The sequence below is a fragment of the Leucoraja erinacea genome, chromosome 20, assembly GCF_028641065.1.
Source record: "Leucoraja erinacea ecotype New England chromosome 20, Leri_hhj_1, whole genome shotgun sequence".
NCBI classification, from domain to species: Eukaryota; Metazoa; Chordata; class Chondrichthyes; order Rajiformes; family Rajidae; genus Leucoraja; species Leucoraja erinaceus.
Genome location: NC_073396.1, coordinates 16,938,372 through 16,954,027, shown reverse-complemented (window position 1 = coordinate 16,954,027; position 15,656 = coordinate 16,938,372). Strand labels below are relative to the sequence as shown.

Genomic DNA, 15,656 nt, shown 5'->3' with positions numbered 1-15,656 from the left:
CAAAGATGTAAGTGAAAACATAGGCTGACATTCCAGTGCAGCATTGGAGAAGTGCTGTACTGTTGGATGAGATGTTAAATTGAGATCCCATCAACTCACTCAGGTGGATGCAAAAGTTATCCCATGGCAATATTTGTGTCGGTAAAATCGCAAATCTCTTTATGCCGCTGCATTCTGCAGTCTCTTTATTGTTTAGTTTCGGAAAAAATAAGGCTCCAAAATGAAAGCGCTATAGCTAAGTAGTGTTACGCGGGGTAGCGCTAAGTGAAGACACCTGTATTGAAGAAGAGGTAGATACATTTCTGAAAGAGCTGGGAATTGAGTGTATGGAGAACTTGCACAGGAGAGGAGCCGAGTCCAGCATGGATCACGTGATTATAGTAAAAGGTGGGGCAGGCCTGAACAGGTGGTCTACGTCAACTCCTATCTTACTGTGTTCTGTGTATTACCATGCTTTTAGATTTCATCCTGACACTGGTGAACACACCAACTCACAATCATGCATTGTACAGTATACTTTATTCTGTGCCTGTTGACCAATAAGCACAATGCTGAAGTATTCTAACCCAGTAAAAACTGTCATCTGCAATGATAAAACATCTGCCTTTTGTGCAAATGGAATTTTAAAAAAACTATTGAGGAATGATTTTGTCAGTTTTGCCAGGGTGATGGAATGCTAGCTGGTATTTGCAGTTGAATCCCAAGAGTGTGCTGATAATCCCATTATGTGTCAATATTTGTGTCTGATGTTCAACAGCGTGCAAATATTTATTGGTGGTTCCCAGGTGTATGGCAATATTTGAGGGCATTTGCAAGAAGTGATGTTGTACTCCCAGGATTTAATTTATGAGTGATCTCTGGGATGCTGGGCAGCGATACGGTAGTTAATGTTGGTGGAGATTCACAGGAGTTTTGGCAATATTTATGTGGGCAACAAGGAGAGGTGTCTGTGGCAGTGTGTCAACTTTGAAACAGCATACAGGATGAATGTTGTCAAATCATTGCCAACATTACCTTTTCTGGTAATTTACTGCATTAACATTACTGCATTACCTTTTCTGTGTCAGATTCATATGTAATGATGGACAATCCATCCTCACCCTGAAATAAAAAGGTAAAATAATCACCGAACGTACAGTCAGCTTCATTCTATTACGATACAACATATACAAACCCTCACAAAAAAAATCTCAGCATAACAGTTCTATTTGATAGTAAGTTCCAGTTCGGCAGCAGAGACCCGAGAAAGGGACGGGGGTAAATGGTCGTGCAACAGAAACAGTGACAAACCAGGGCGGTTGGTGAGAGCTGGGGGTATGTTTGGGGCAGGGGTTCACAGCAGGAGGACGGGGGTCGGGGGGGCGAAGGAAAAACAAGGTTGTGGGTAGATGAGAGGCTAGGAAGCGTGAGGACGGGGGTTGGGTGTGAACCGCAGCGGGGTGGGAGGTGAGTGAAAAGTAGGGGGTGCAGAGGAGAGGGAAAGCCTGGTTGGGGGCGGAAGGTGGAGGCAAGAACAAAGATCCTAGAGCGGAAGATCTTTGGGCAGGAGTGAGCCGAGGGCTGATCTCTTGGCTCACGACCCGCTGCGCTCACTGCTCGCCGTCTCCCTGGGCACCGCCCCTCCCTCACCCCCACGTCCTCCTCGGAGCCGTCGCTCAGCGACATCCTCGCCCCCGGGGGCTCTCGATCCTCACTCTCAGGCCTGGCCCCGACTCCAGGTGTTTGACGGCGGGACTATAGCAACCGGAGGGAGCATACGGTGCTGGCCGACCGACAACCTTCCCGAAGCGTGAAAATGTGCTCGGCTGCATCAGCTGGAAGGGAGGGACTACTGGACGCAAGAATGTGCACTTGAATGAAAGTATGCCTAAATGAACAGGTACAATTGTGATTAAATCAGTGAGTTTTTGGCCACTCATTCTCATTCCACTGATTGTAAAATTTCGCTCTCTCGCAGGATTGCGAATCTATGGGACATTTTCCTCAAATGGCGGTTGAAGCAGACTTTCAAGACATATAGCTGGAGAACAATATCTGATTGTTCTCCCAGTTAATTGTAATGCCAGGGGTAGTTAGATTTTAGATAAGCAAATCTGGGTGGAGGGGAACTTAGAGTTGAGGTTACAATCGGGTCAGCCATGATGTTATTAGATGGCAGACTAGGTCCAAAGGTCTGAGTGCCCCTGCTCCTATTTGGGGGCCTTGGGTGTGTATAAAAATGTTTCCTCAGGCCTTCATGCTGCTCATGCCTTATTCCGATCTTAATAGGTAACCAACTGGAAATAGCATCCAAAGCCTAACCCAATGAAGCAGGCACAGCTTTCTGCCTAACCAACATCAGAGCAGGAAAGGAGCTATAAATTGGTCTTAAAAACAAGCACCTCATTACACCTGCCCTGTAAACTTGGAGTTATAAATTGACCATCATGTCATCTTTAACATCGGGGAGACATCTAAGGTGAACTGAAGTCAGAGTCATAGAGCACATAAACAATCTCTTTAGTCCAAGCCAAACAGGTGGTATTAGTTTAGATGAACCCCAGATGAAAGATGCATTGCCAATGACGCAGATGAGCTTAACTCAATCCCTCTCAATGGGTGTCCAGTGATTGGAAACATAACTGTATCACAAATAGCATGGATGGTGCAATTCATAGAATGAAACACATTTCTATTAAAATGCTTCTCATTCTTGCACAATTATTCACTCGCTCGTCCAGCTCAAACAATCTTTAACAATCTATCCACCCACTGCTGCTTGAAAATTGTACCCAGTTCTATTCCAACCAAATATTAATCACAGTTCCAGAGACTGAGCTCTTCGGTTTCTTTCTCCAGTCGGATGCTGTTTGCATTGGGACGACTTACAGTATATTTTAGGCAAAATTGAAAAATGGTGGACAACCCTAAATACTAAGGTAAAGAAATTCACATAATCCACCTTGTGAACAATTTCTAGACATCCAGACAGGGACTGCAGAAATCCACAAAGTGACATCAGAAACTATAAAATGGCTCTCAGAACTTGACAGGAGCCGCACAAAGCAGAGGGAACAGCAATGAGCACCACTCAGCGCAAATTGCTTGTTTTCTAGAACCAGCTGTCAATGAAGGCAAGCATTGATGATGAAATTTGCCGTATTCTTCAGAATGCCAGTGCAGTCTTTGACCACGGAGGTAAACGGTATTTGAAGATTAAGACCTTAAATTCAGCACTAAATTCTTGGTCTTATGGACAACAGTGAGCCCTGTAATAGTCATCCAGCACAGAAACAGACCATTTGGACCAACATGCCAACCAAGATGCCCCATCTACACTAGTCTTACTTGCCTGTGTTTGGTCCATATTCCTCTAAACCTTTCCTATCCATGTACATATGCCAATGTCTCTGAAATGTGTTATAGCACCTACCTCAACTATCTCCTCTGGCGGCTTGTTCCATATCCTGTATATTTCTGTGACTTGGACTATTTGCGGCAGGCAACCCAAAGTACTGGAGAGATACCCAAAACTCTCTCTGCAAAATCCTCCAAATCTACTGGAAGCAAACTGGGACGAGGGTCCTCCTGTTAGCCAACATCACCAACACCGAAACTCAATTATACTCAGCTATGATGGGCAAGTTCACATGCCTGATTCTTGAAACACACTCGCTGTGCCAAATTCTGGCACGGAAAAGATTATGTAGTTGGAGAGAAGAATAGTTTCAATGCAGTTCCCAACCCTTTGAGAAGTGTTCCATCACGTCTAACATGGGGAATTGTTGGCCCATGACCTCTCAAAACTGAGGGGCAATAGAGTTGGCACTAAGAATCCCAAGTCCATGCACTGGGAATAGTCATAACTCTTATGTAAATGCCAGATGGAATACACCATCTTGCAAATTACCTTCCACCTCCTCCATCGGGGACATCTTGCCTCATCTAAGGCAGAGCCCATGAATCACGCGTTGTCCATATCAGCCAACTCATGGAACTGGAGTGGGATGCAAGTCATCCTGGATCCCGAGGGATTACCTAAGAAGAAGAGGACAACAGAGTAAGAAATTGGCAATGGACATGTTAGTGCGTAGGTTGTTCCATCACGTTGTCACAAGAAACTGCAGATGATGGTTTACAGAAAACCCCCCATAAAATGCTGGAGTAACCCACTGGGTCAGGCAGCATCTCTGGAGAACATGGATAGACCATATTCCAGATCGGCGTCCTTCTTCTGTCCCGACCCACAACGTTGCATATTCATTCTATACAGAGATGCTGCCTCATCCGTTGAATTACTCCAGCACTTTGTGGTTTTTTTTGCTTCATCAACTGTGTTATTTAGTCTTTCTTGATCTACACACTCTCACAAACATTCTCCCTAGTCTCCCCACCACTACCCCGCTTTGCAATTTAAAGCATGCTGGATTTAAATATTATGCAGGCATTTTGGAGAGAAATGCTGGGTGTAGGATCAAATAGAAATATTAGGAATTTGACACATGCATGGGACCAATTGAGCGCCTTCTGTCTTGCAGATTCCTCGATCTACTTTAGTGATATAGCTCTTCGGCTCTTCTTTAAAATTTCACAGTGGGTCCTTTTGTGCTCACCCAAAACTCCGAGAGTCGGCAGGGGCTATCTTCAGCAGTTCATCCGGACTGCCGCAGCCTACATTTTTTCTCCTCGAGTTCCAGGAGCAGAATTGGAACCTGCTCTCCTGGCTGTTGATCATAGAAAATCGTCCTGAAACACGGAGACGATTGTTGCAGTGCGGCGATTTTTAAGCCACGGCGAACTCGCGGAATTCTGAGTCGAGTGTTCACTTCGTAGCGCCGTCGGTCGGCCAGCCAGCCAGCCGGAGCTCCGCCGTTCCAGGCCGCCGGGCGGATCGGGTTGGCGGCCAGCGTGAGGGCGGCGCAGGCGCGATGGTGCCGACGGGGGGAGAGTAGGGGGGGGGGGGCGATTATAACGGGAGCGGAGTGTTGACAAGCGAGGCAACGTGGAGACGACATGGGCTGAGCTGAACTGAAGCACCAGGAGCGGATAGGAACACGGCTCGAGGACGGCATTCATTTATTTTGAACAGTTTACTGTGGAGAGGACCAGACGCAGCTCACATGATTGGGGCATGGAGACAGAGATTACCGAAGGTAGGAGCCATGCAGCGAACGCTAGCCTACTCGCCCGGCGGCGGCAACAGACTGGGCAGAGAGATTCTCCAGTCCTACAATGTAAATAGCGGGGAGACCTCCCCCCCGGGGCGCCGCAATCTCTTTACGGACCCTCGTCCTCTCCCCGAGACTCCGCTCGCCACCTCCCTCTTGTCACCCACTCACAGGGGTTCCCCTGTGTTCACTCCAAGCCCCACGGTAATCGAACGCCCTCTCCCCCCCTTCACCTGTTACTGGGGCACTCTGCAGTGTAAAGAGTCACATTATTCACATATTTCACGGAGACAATTTTGTGCGTTTTGAATAAAACCGTGTCACTAGCTTATATAACCAACTGTACAGTTTGAATATTATTAGTTTAGTCCATATACCAATTTGTGCAATTTACTTTCTACCAATTTTATAATGATATTTCGACGATAGAGTGGTGAACTGCCCACCACGCTTCATCTCCGCATTTGTTTATATGCAAGGCGATATTCAGTTTTGTGGAATGTGGTTATTTGTCACTTTTAAAACTTCACCTTTGCATAGAATTGTGGGTAGCAAATTCCTTTTTTAAACATTTATGCAAGAATAATTTGCATCGTCGTTCGAATATAAGTTAGACAAACAATTTTAATATTTAGTTGTTCGAATTCAAGTTTTTGAAAAATAATTATAAATAATTTTAATCTACATTCTATTTCATCATATTGTTGGGATACGGAGCACATTTTGCTCTCCTCAGTTTTTGAGTGCTGTAATTTCCTGTCGTTACACGTTGCATTGAAGGAGAAATGGTGTTTCTGTTTCTCGTGCCCCAAACTGCCACACGACCAAAGAGTCGACTATTTGAACTGTCAACGATGACAGTCTTGTGCAAATGTGTTGAAAGGATGAGATATCTGACTTCGTGATTGTTGCGATTTGGATTCAGATGAGTTTATTGTCATATACACCAGGGAGCAATGAAATTCCTTGTTTGCATAAAGTGCGAAGTAAATTGTAATAATGGATACAACAATATGAATGGCAAATGCAAAACTGCAGAATGGGGCAAAGATTGTGGTGCAAAAGAATACTAAAGTGCAATCATGAAATAACTGAATGAGGCAGCGTTAAGAGTAATAGTACATAGCTGCGCCTCTGGGAAGGAGGAGTAGAAAAGTGAATAGTTCATGAGTCTGATAGTAGTGTGAAAGAAGCTGTTCTGAAGTCTAGACGCTTGGGCTTTCAAGATCCTGTATCTTCTTGCAGAAGATAGAAGGCTTCTGATATGATTGCCTTCATTGGGAAGGGTATTGAGTACAAAAGTTTGGACATCATGATGTATCTATACAAGTCGTTGGTGAAACCATACTTGGAATACTGTGTGTAATTCTGGTCATCTAGTTATAAGAAGGATATCATTAAGTTGAAACGCAACAGGGTGTTGCCTGGACTTGAATTACAGAAAGGGGTTGGATAGTCAGGGACTTTTTCCTTTGGGACATAGGAGGCTGATCTTATTGAGGTATACACTATCATGAGGGGCATTGATAAAGTGAATGCTTGGTCCCTATTTCTCCAAAATACAGAACTCTAAAAGTAGATGGCACAGGTTTAAGGTGAGAGGGGAAAGATTTATGAGGGACCTCGGGGGTAAGCCTTTCATTTGTAGTATAGTCGATATCTGGAATAAGATGTCAAAGCTCTAGAAGTGGATACATTTACAACTTTTAAAATACATTTGGACTGATATATAAAAGATAGATATACATTTGGACTGATATATAAAATAAAGATATACAATACAATACAATACAATAGATGCAAAATACTGGAGTAACTCAGTGGGACAGGCAGTATCTCTGGAAAGATGGAATGGGTGACGTTTCGGGTCGAGACCCTTCTTCAGACTGGATCTGAAACGCCACCCATTCCTTATGCTACCTCTTCTGCTGAATTACTCCAGCATTTTGTATCTATCTTATGTTTAAACCAGCATCTGCAGTTCCTTCCTACACATTTGGACTGATATATAGATAGGGTTTAGAGGGCGGTGAGCAAAAGGGACAAAATCAGTATGCTATCTTGGCCAACATGGACAAGGTGGGCCAAAAGGTTTATTTATGTGCAATGCAACTCTTGTGAGAGAAAAGGAAATGGCAAGATTGGCAGGTGTCCTCGATGATACTTCCAGCTTTCCTCATGCAATGTACAATGAAGATGGACTGGATGGAAGGAAGTGGCGATTCTGTAATGGACTAAGCAGTGTTTACTGTTTTCATGCAAACAAAATGGAATATGGGGTATTCAAGTTGACATTTACCAGTGTTTAGCTTGCTTAGAATGTGCCTTTGCAAGTTTGGTCAACACTGATAATCTTAACCAATGGAGGTGTGTCTATTTTGGGAGCAGGAACATACTAGGTATCTTGTCCTATTCCAGAGCAGTGAAGTTGAAGTGTTTGTTATGTTATGTCTAGGATGCTGAATAGACCTTGAAGAAGATAGCTGTTCCCTTTTTTCTTTTATTCCAGACATAAGGAGTTACAGCATTGTTTCACTGCTTTTTGTAGCAAGCCAGTATGCAAGGATTCTAGGTAGATCATTTTGTCATAGCACTCATTACACTCATTCTATACTTTTCCGAACACTTTTGAGACTTGCTCATGGTTGAGGAGTGACCTCATTAAGGTGTATAGTATCATGAGGGGCATTGATGAAGTGAATGCTTTATTTTTTTTTCTGCAGGATACTTAATTCTAAAATTAGAGGGCACAGGTTTAAGGTGAGAGGGGAAAGATTTATGAGGGACCTCGGGGGTAAGCCTTTCACTTGGAGGGTAGTCGATATCTGGAATAAGATGTCAGAGGTAGCTCATGAAGTCGATACATTTATGACTTTTAAAATACATTTGGACTGATATATAGATAGGGTTTAGAGGACTGTGAGCAAAAAGGACAAATTCAGTATGCTAACTTGGAAGTTGAAGACTTTGTCCTGTTTTGTCTCAGATGATGAAGACACTGAAGAAGATAGCTATTCCCTTTTATTGCAGATATAAGGAGTCACAGCATTGTTTCACTGCTTTGTATAGCAAGCCAGTATGCAAAGATTCTAGGTGGATCATTTTGTCATAGCATTCAACACTCATTCTATACTTTTCCAAACTCTTTTGAGACTTGTTCATGGTGTTGCTTAACTTTCCAAAGCGTACACTGATTTCTGCTTCCAAGTCAGGATTTTGTGAAACGGCGGAGTCCAAGTAAGTGGACTTTCCAGATGTTGCTAGGCTTTCACTCAAACTTTACAAGGACAATTATGTTATTGGCCCATGATTACATTCTTTAGGCTGAAACCATTAGGAGCACAAAAGAAGCTATCCATAAAACTTTGAAGTTCTGTCTTTGAATGACTAACAAGTACCACAGTATTGGCAAAGCAGATTTTGTGATCACAAACATCTTGGGTTTTATTTTTGGTTTTTAGATTAAAGAGTTTACCATTGGATTGGGTCTGAAGATATTCTCCTGATGGGTTACTGAATGAATAGTTGAGTAGAATAGTACAGAAAATCTTAGCAAGAGCACAGCCTTGTTTGGTGTGATCTATTGATCTGCAGAATAATGTAAGGCTTGAGGAGGCTCGGGAGGGTAGCACTTCTTCAAGCTTATTTTCAGGAAATAAAATCATTCCAGCTGACTAGGTCAAAACCTTTGAGGACAAGCATTGCTGTTTATAAGTGTTTTCCTTATCCGTCATGCATTTCTTGTACCAGCCTCTAAAATGAGAACATTGTTGTATTAACAAGTGTCTCGAGTGTTCACAGGGAAACTTTTTTGGCATATAACCTTTCCAATGATACCTAGCAAGGATATCCACAGGGGTTATTACAGTTACTCACATCTATGACATTTGTTTTTATACGGACTACGCCAACATTTTTCATGTCTTGAAAAACCTGCCCTTCACTTTAACACTAAAATATTAGTTTGTGCAGATCGTGGAGGAGATTGTTGCACTCAAAATCACGTTGGGCTTTGCCGCATGCACCTGCCCTGCATTAATTTTGTTCATGGTCCAATCCTGTCAGTGGCGTGAGGTGCTCAAGATGGCTGAGAATAGAATTTCAGACCCTATTTTCATATGAGGAGAATTCTCAAAGGTTCAAAGATCTTTTATTGTCACGTGTAACATTAAGGTTCAGTGATATTCATATTACCACACAGCCATGCTAAAAAAAGCAACAAGACACACCACTACATAATTAACATAAACATCCACCACAGCGGATTCCACATTCCTCACTGGAAGGCAATAAAGTTTAATCGCCTTCCCTCATTTCTCTCCCGCGGTCGGGGCAGTCGAAGCATCCGTCGGGGTGGTCGAAGCTCCCGCAGCCCAGCGGTTGAAGCTCCCACGTCGGAGCGATCGAAGTACCCGCGTCGGGGCGGTTGAAGCTCCTGCAGCTTGGAGCTCCCGAAGTCAGTCTCTAACCAGAGACCGCAAGCTCCACGATGTTAAAGTCCGCAGTCCCCTGCGGTTGGAACTCAAAGGTCGATCCCTGGCAAAGGGATCGCCAGCTCATGATGTTAAAGTCCTGCAGGCGCCCACGGTTGGAGCTCCCGAAGTCTGTCTCCAGCAAGAGACCTCCAGCTCCTCGATGTTAGGCCGCAGTGCAGACGGAGATATGATATATGGAAAAAAATTAGCTCTCTGTCGAGTTAAGAGATTTTTAAAAAAGCTTCCCCCCCCCCGCCAAGCACCCCCCTCATAAAACAGGCTAAAGAACACTAACAATATACATTTAACATACTAAACAAACAACAGAGAAGGAAGGGACAGACTGTTGGCCAATACAATTCTAAGTATTATTCTGCACATTAATCTATCTGCTTATTGTACCGATCTTCCCACTGGTCGTTTGCTTTTCACCTTGATCAGCATTTTCTTTACCCAATTATTCTCTCTGTTCTCTCCATCTTTCCTCTGCAATTCAGTACATGCCTTTGTTTTCATTTCAATTTTTCAGCAACAGAATTATATTTATTTCTGAACAGACAGATTTATTTTATCTTTGATAGCTGATCTTCTTTGCATAGAATGAGTTTAGAATTTTTAAATAGTCTAATCATTTCATCGTGATTCAAGTGACACCAAGAGTACAAGATCCTTTGATAGGTGGCTTCTCTGAACTGAACTCATTTCTGCTTTGTAGTTTAAGAAATAATAGAATCTCTGAGAGAGTTTTGATAAATTGAGGTGAGAACTTTCCAGTTAGAGTCATCATACATTTATCTGCAGCTCTTGTACAATTTCCTAGGAAGCAGTGAATGATTAGTGTTTCAACTGGCATCCTGACTGGAACACAAAGTTACACCATGGATGGGTTGTAGGTTGGTTACAATCAATGGAAGGAACTGCAGATTACAGTGAAGATATGCACACAAAATGCTGGAGTAACTCAGCACCACATGGGCACACAGTTCTACAACACTTTCCTCATTTATCCCCTCAGCCCTACCTTGCCCTAAAAAACAAATGCAACACCTTCCCAAATGCACCACCGCATTTACCTGCATTAAATTTCATCTGTCATTCCTCAGCCCATTGGCCCAGTTGATCAAGATCCTGCTATAATCTAAGAAAACCTTCTGTGCTGTCCACTAAATCACTAATTTTAGTGTTGTCCACAAACTTACTAATCATGCCACCTACATTCTCATCTAAATTTATTATTAATAATGAACAGCAATGGATCAGGATCTGATCCCTGTGGCATGCCACTTGTCACAGGACTTCAGTTTGAAAAGCAACCTTCTACTAACATCCTCTTGTCGCTTGTAATCCACTCCAATATCTTATCCACCACAGATGTTTGGTTCACTTGTCTGTGGTTCCAAGGCTTGTACATGCTGACCATGATGTCTAAGATAGGGGGGAGTTTGAAGGAAATGTGTGAGATAACATTTTTCTTGGAACGTGTTGCCAGTAGGGAGGGGCTATGGTGAAGCAGATACGTTGGCAATTTAGGGCAGGCACGTGGACATGGAGGAAATTGAGGAATATGGACCATGTGCAGACAGATAGAATTTGTTTAATTTAGCAATATTGTCTGCACAGACATGGTAGGCCGAAGGTTATGTGGTGAGGCCTTGAAGGATTTTTTATTCATTGTTGCAGGATGTGGGCTTAAAATGCAAGGTCAGCTTTTATTGCCCCAAAGTGTTGAGTTACATTGCCTTCAGCTGCTTATTAAGTCTCTGGAGTGAGGATACTCCCACAGTGGCTGGCTGAAGAGTTCCAGGGTTTAGACTTTGTGTGTTAATGAAGGGACGGTAATATTTCTCAGTCAGGCTGGTATCTCACTTGGGGAATCTGTGGGTATCCATGCACCTTGCAGCCTTTAACCTTCTAGGTTGTAGAAATTGTGGGTTTGGACATTGCTGCCAAGGAAATCTTGAACATAAGCTGCATGGCATTTTGAAGATCTTTCCCTCTGCAGTCACCATACACCAGTGGTAGGAGTGAAAGTTTTAAAATAATGTATGAAGTGGCAATGTTTGAAAACAAGCAGGCTGCTTTGTCCTGGAATATCAAACTTAAAATGCATTGAAACTACACCCATCAAGGGATCTATTGCAGTCGCTGCCTCAAAAAGGTAGCCTACTGTATCTCCGCTTCCATCGGGCAGAAGGTACAGGAGCCTGAAATCTGTTACATCCAGGTTCAGGAACAGCTACTTCTCCACAGCCATCAGGCTATTAAACTCACCAACAAACAGACTCTGAACTGTAACAGCCTATTGCACTTTATCTGCTTATTTATGTGTATATTGAACTGAACTGTTCTGTATTTTTGCTTACAATACTCTGTTGTGCTGCAGCAAGCAATAATTTTATTGTCCTATCTGGGACACATGACAATAAACTCTCTTGACTTGAAGGTAAGTAGAGAGTCTTTTGTTACATTCTTGACCTGTGCCTTGTGAATGGTGTAAGGGCTATGGTAAGGTGCAGTTATGTTTCAGCTCTGTGGTGGCTTCTCAAGATGTTTGGGAGGGACTTAGCAATATTAATACTGTTAAATATGACAGCAGTGACTTGATAATGTTAATACAGTAAACCATAATTTTAACTGACCTCTTTATAATGAATTCAGTTATAACGAACCAAATCAGTTTAAATCAAGTTTGTATTTATTACCGAACACCACCAGGTGGGTGGAGTGAATGGTGTTTCTGGATCATTTTATATTGGTTTAGTTTAGAGATACAACGTGGAAACGCCAAGCCTGTGCCGATCAAACATCACCCATAGACTAGTTCTATCTTACCCACTTGAGACAATCCACAGTGTTTTATCCGTTCCTCTCACGTTGGACATTGTGACAACGTGGGTTTCCCTCGAGCGCTGCCTCCCTCCCACTCCACTGCAAAGATGTGTAAGTCTGCAGCCCAAGTGAACCTTCCGAACCGCTGGCAGAGGCACCACCCCACAGTGCCAGAGTCCCCGAGTGCCCCTCGCAACGCTCTTTCCCCGGGTGCCCACCAGCTCCACTTCACATACTAGGAATAACTGTGTGTAGGATAGAACCAGTTCACCTGAGCACACAGAAGAAATCCACGTGGCCACAGGGAGTACCCAGGGTCAGGATCGAATACGGGCCCCCAGCGCCACCAGCGACCCACGGAAGCTGCACGTCTTCGCAAAGTGGGAGGAAACCTGAGCACCCTGAGGAAACCCATGGTGTCACAGAGAGCATCTGAGGCAAGGATCGAACTCTGGTCTCTGGTGGCAACTTTACCGCGGCATTGTGTATTGTGTATCCTTATTGGTTTGTTGGTTGTTTTCCAATAGTATTGCACATAGTAACCCCCTTATTCGGTTACAGCGGACAACCTGTAATAACGGACACTGTCTCCTCCATGTGGTCTGTTATAGCGAGGGTTTACTGTACTGTTGAATGTCAAGGAAAGGTGGTTACCCTGTTTCCTCGGAGGTGATCGTGGCTAGCATTGAATTTGTTTCATGAAGCCCATTCTGAATGTTATTGTCAAAGGATTTTAATAAGAGGAAGAGATTTCTGCAAGGATATTTATTGATCACAATGTAAAGATGTAATTCGACAGTTTCGACACATGAACGCGTTATGAATATGAGAATCATCTTTGCTGTGTTCATTGAAATTACCTCTAGAATTTAGTTTGGTTGCTTTATGCCCGCTTGTAAATCAAATAAAGTTACAAATGGTTTGACTTATTTAAAAATCTCAAGCTTGCATTAGCTATGCAGCTCTGGAAATGTTTAACAATGTGAAGCTCTGCAATGAACCAATTCATTATGGTTTGCAATTGTAAGATTAATTTGTGCCTGTATAGCTTTGGCCATTTACGTATTGCAGGTGGGTTTAATGGTGTTCCTGGAAAATAATGTATTTAACAGTGCATACAAGGGTCAAGAATGTGTAATTGTCATATAGAAACATTGTAAATATGTGCAAACGCAGGCCATTCGGCCCTTTGAACCAGCACCGCCATTCAATATGATCATGGCCGATCATCCAAAATCAGTACCTCGTTCCGGCTTTTTCCCCATATCCCTTAATTCTGTTAGTCCGAAGAGCTAAATCTAACTCTCTCTTGAAAACATCCAGTGAATTGGCCTCCACTGCCTTCTGCGGCAGAGAATTCCACAGATTCGCAACACTCTGGGTGAAAACGTTTTTCCTCATCTCAGTCCTAAATGGCCCACCCCTTATTTTTAAACTGTGACCCCTGGTTCTGGACTCCGCCAACATCGGAAACATTTTTCCTGCATCTACCCTGTCCAACCCTCTAAGAATTATGTACAGATAACTGAACAATGAAATGTTTATTTGCTGCAGCTTTACAGACCCATTAATGCAATAATGCACAAATAAATATGCAGTAATCAGTAATACAATAAGTTAATCAGTAATACTGAGTAACCAGACCATACAACTGCAAACCAAAGTATGCAGTGCAACCAAAATAAGGTCCCTCGGCGTTACACAAAATCAAAATGTTTCCAAATGTTTATGGTCGCGAGCAGCCTGTAGCACCTCTTGCATTGGCTTGCTGAAGGATTTCAAATTCTACTGTGCCTGAGACTCTAGCATCACATGGGGATTCTCTCTGCAGTATCCTTCTGAGGAAGTGAGTTGGGGAGAGTATGCTAGAAATTGAAGTATTGCCAGAAGTGGCTAGGGCATAGGGAAGTATAAGGATAGATTGATCGGATTATTGAGTGGAGAGTGACAAGGAAGACATTGTTAAAGGCTAAAAATTCACAAGAAGGCACCATTTTAGAAATATGGATGCTTTGAACTTTCTGGCAGCAGTGCAGGTTATGTGAAAAGTATTAAATTAATGCAACAGTGAATATTTGAGTTTGCTTGGATGCTTTGTGGGAAATAAATGTATGCAAATGGCACCAAATGAGAATTATTCATTAGGAACTGCAGATGCTCGTTTACAAAAGTAGAAATGGATGGGTGACGTTTCGGAAACTGATTGTCCGGTGCAGGGGGAACAAAAACTGGAAATAAGGAAGGGCAGGACAAAGCTTGGCATGTAATAGATGATACAGGTGGTGTTTTTTTTTGATGGGCAGATGGTTGGACAAAGACCAGAGATGAATAGATATAAAGTGTGAGATAAAAGGATTGAAGTGTTGCAAATTATGAAGCTAAAGGAAGGAATGAAGGTGGAATGAGAGGGGAGAAATGAGTGTGTGTCCAGGTGGGGCCTGGGAAATGGGGGTGTAGCTAGGGTTAAAATGGGGAAAGAAAAGGTGCTTTATATGGGAGAAGAAGAGTGTGGGTCGTGTAGTTACCTGAAAATGGAGAATTCAATATTAATACCATTGGGTTGTAAGCTACCTAAGCAGATGGTGAGGTGTTGTTCCTCCAGTTTGCGTATCGCCTCACTCTGGCAATGGAGGATGCCCAGAACAGAAAGGTTCGTATGAGAATGGGAAGAGGAGCTAAAATGGTCGGCAACAGGAAGATCTAGTAAGCCTTCCAATAAGAGTTTTTGGGATACTTAAGATTGTAATTGGATCTTTTTTCTTTCACCCTCCTCTGTCACTCACTTTGGAATATACTTTCTTTTTATATCCATACATTATTTTTTTTTATAACTCCAGGTGACGTGCCTCCCTATTACCGAGAAGTATATGATGCAATTTGCTGTAAGCTGGAAGACCGAGTGCAGGGAAGTGTCTTTCACAAACTGTTGAATAGAACCAAGCTGCCACCCATTACACAGAACCAGGTAATAATGCAATCTCCTAGCATGCATTGACATGCATCTGATCTGTAAAGCATGTTGGATATAGTAATAGAAGGTACACAAAAATGCTGGAGAAACTCAGCGGGTGCAGCAGCATCTATGGAGCAAAGGAGATTTGTAACGTTTCGGGCCGAAACCCTTCTTCAGACCGTTACCTATCTCCTTCGCTCCATAGATGCTGCTGCACCCGCTGAGTTTCTCTAGCATTTTTGTGTACCTTCA

General features: G+C 43.0%; 2 protein-coding genes across 10 annotated transcripts in view; one reads left to right on the top strand and one right to left on the bottom strand.

Annotated features, from left to right (window-relative positions):
* The window catches only part of iqce (IQ motif containing E), a 45,251-nt gene extending 40,389 nt beyond the window's left edge, over positions 1–4,862 (bottom strand). Inside the window, exons 1-3 of one of the 7 annotated variants that reach the window (XM_055651382.1) lie at positions 4,593–4,862; positions 3,890–4,017; positions 1,054–1,101 (exon numbers count right to left, since the gene is read on the bottom strand). In XM_055651382.1, coding sequence (XP_055507357.1) covers positions 1,054–1,101; positions 3,890–3,940 — 99 coding nt within the window. In that variant the 5' untranslated portion in view covers positions 3,941–4,017; positions 4,593–4,862. Of the gene's footprint in view, positions 1–1,053; positions 1,102–1,629; positions 1,769–3,889; positions 4,018–4,531 lie in introns of those variants that run through there. The other 6 variants (XM_055651379.1, XM_055651377.1, XM_055651380.1 and 3 more) reach the window with 6 other exon arrangements.
* Positions 1–15,656, top strand: part of snx8a (sorting nexin 8a) — a 114,892-nt gene that overhangs the window by 78,072 nt on the left and 21,164 nt on the right. Inside the window, exons 1-2 of one of the 3 annotated variants that reach the window (XM_055651386.1) lie at positions 1,743–1,879; positions 15,289–15,416. Coding sequence is in view for 1 of the 3 variants with exons in the window: in XM_055651385.1 (XP_055507360.1) it covers positions 5,111–5,132; positions 15,289–15,416 (150 nt within the window). In the remaining 2 variants the exon portion in view is untranslated. Of the gene's footprint in view, positions 1–1,742; positions 1,880–4,964; positions 5,133–15,288; positions 15,417–15,656 lie in introns of those variants that run through there. The other 2 variants (XM_055651385.1, XM_055651387.1) reach the window with 2 other exon arrangements.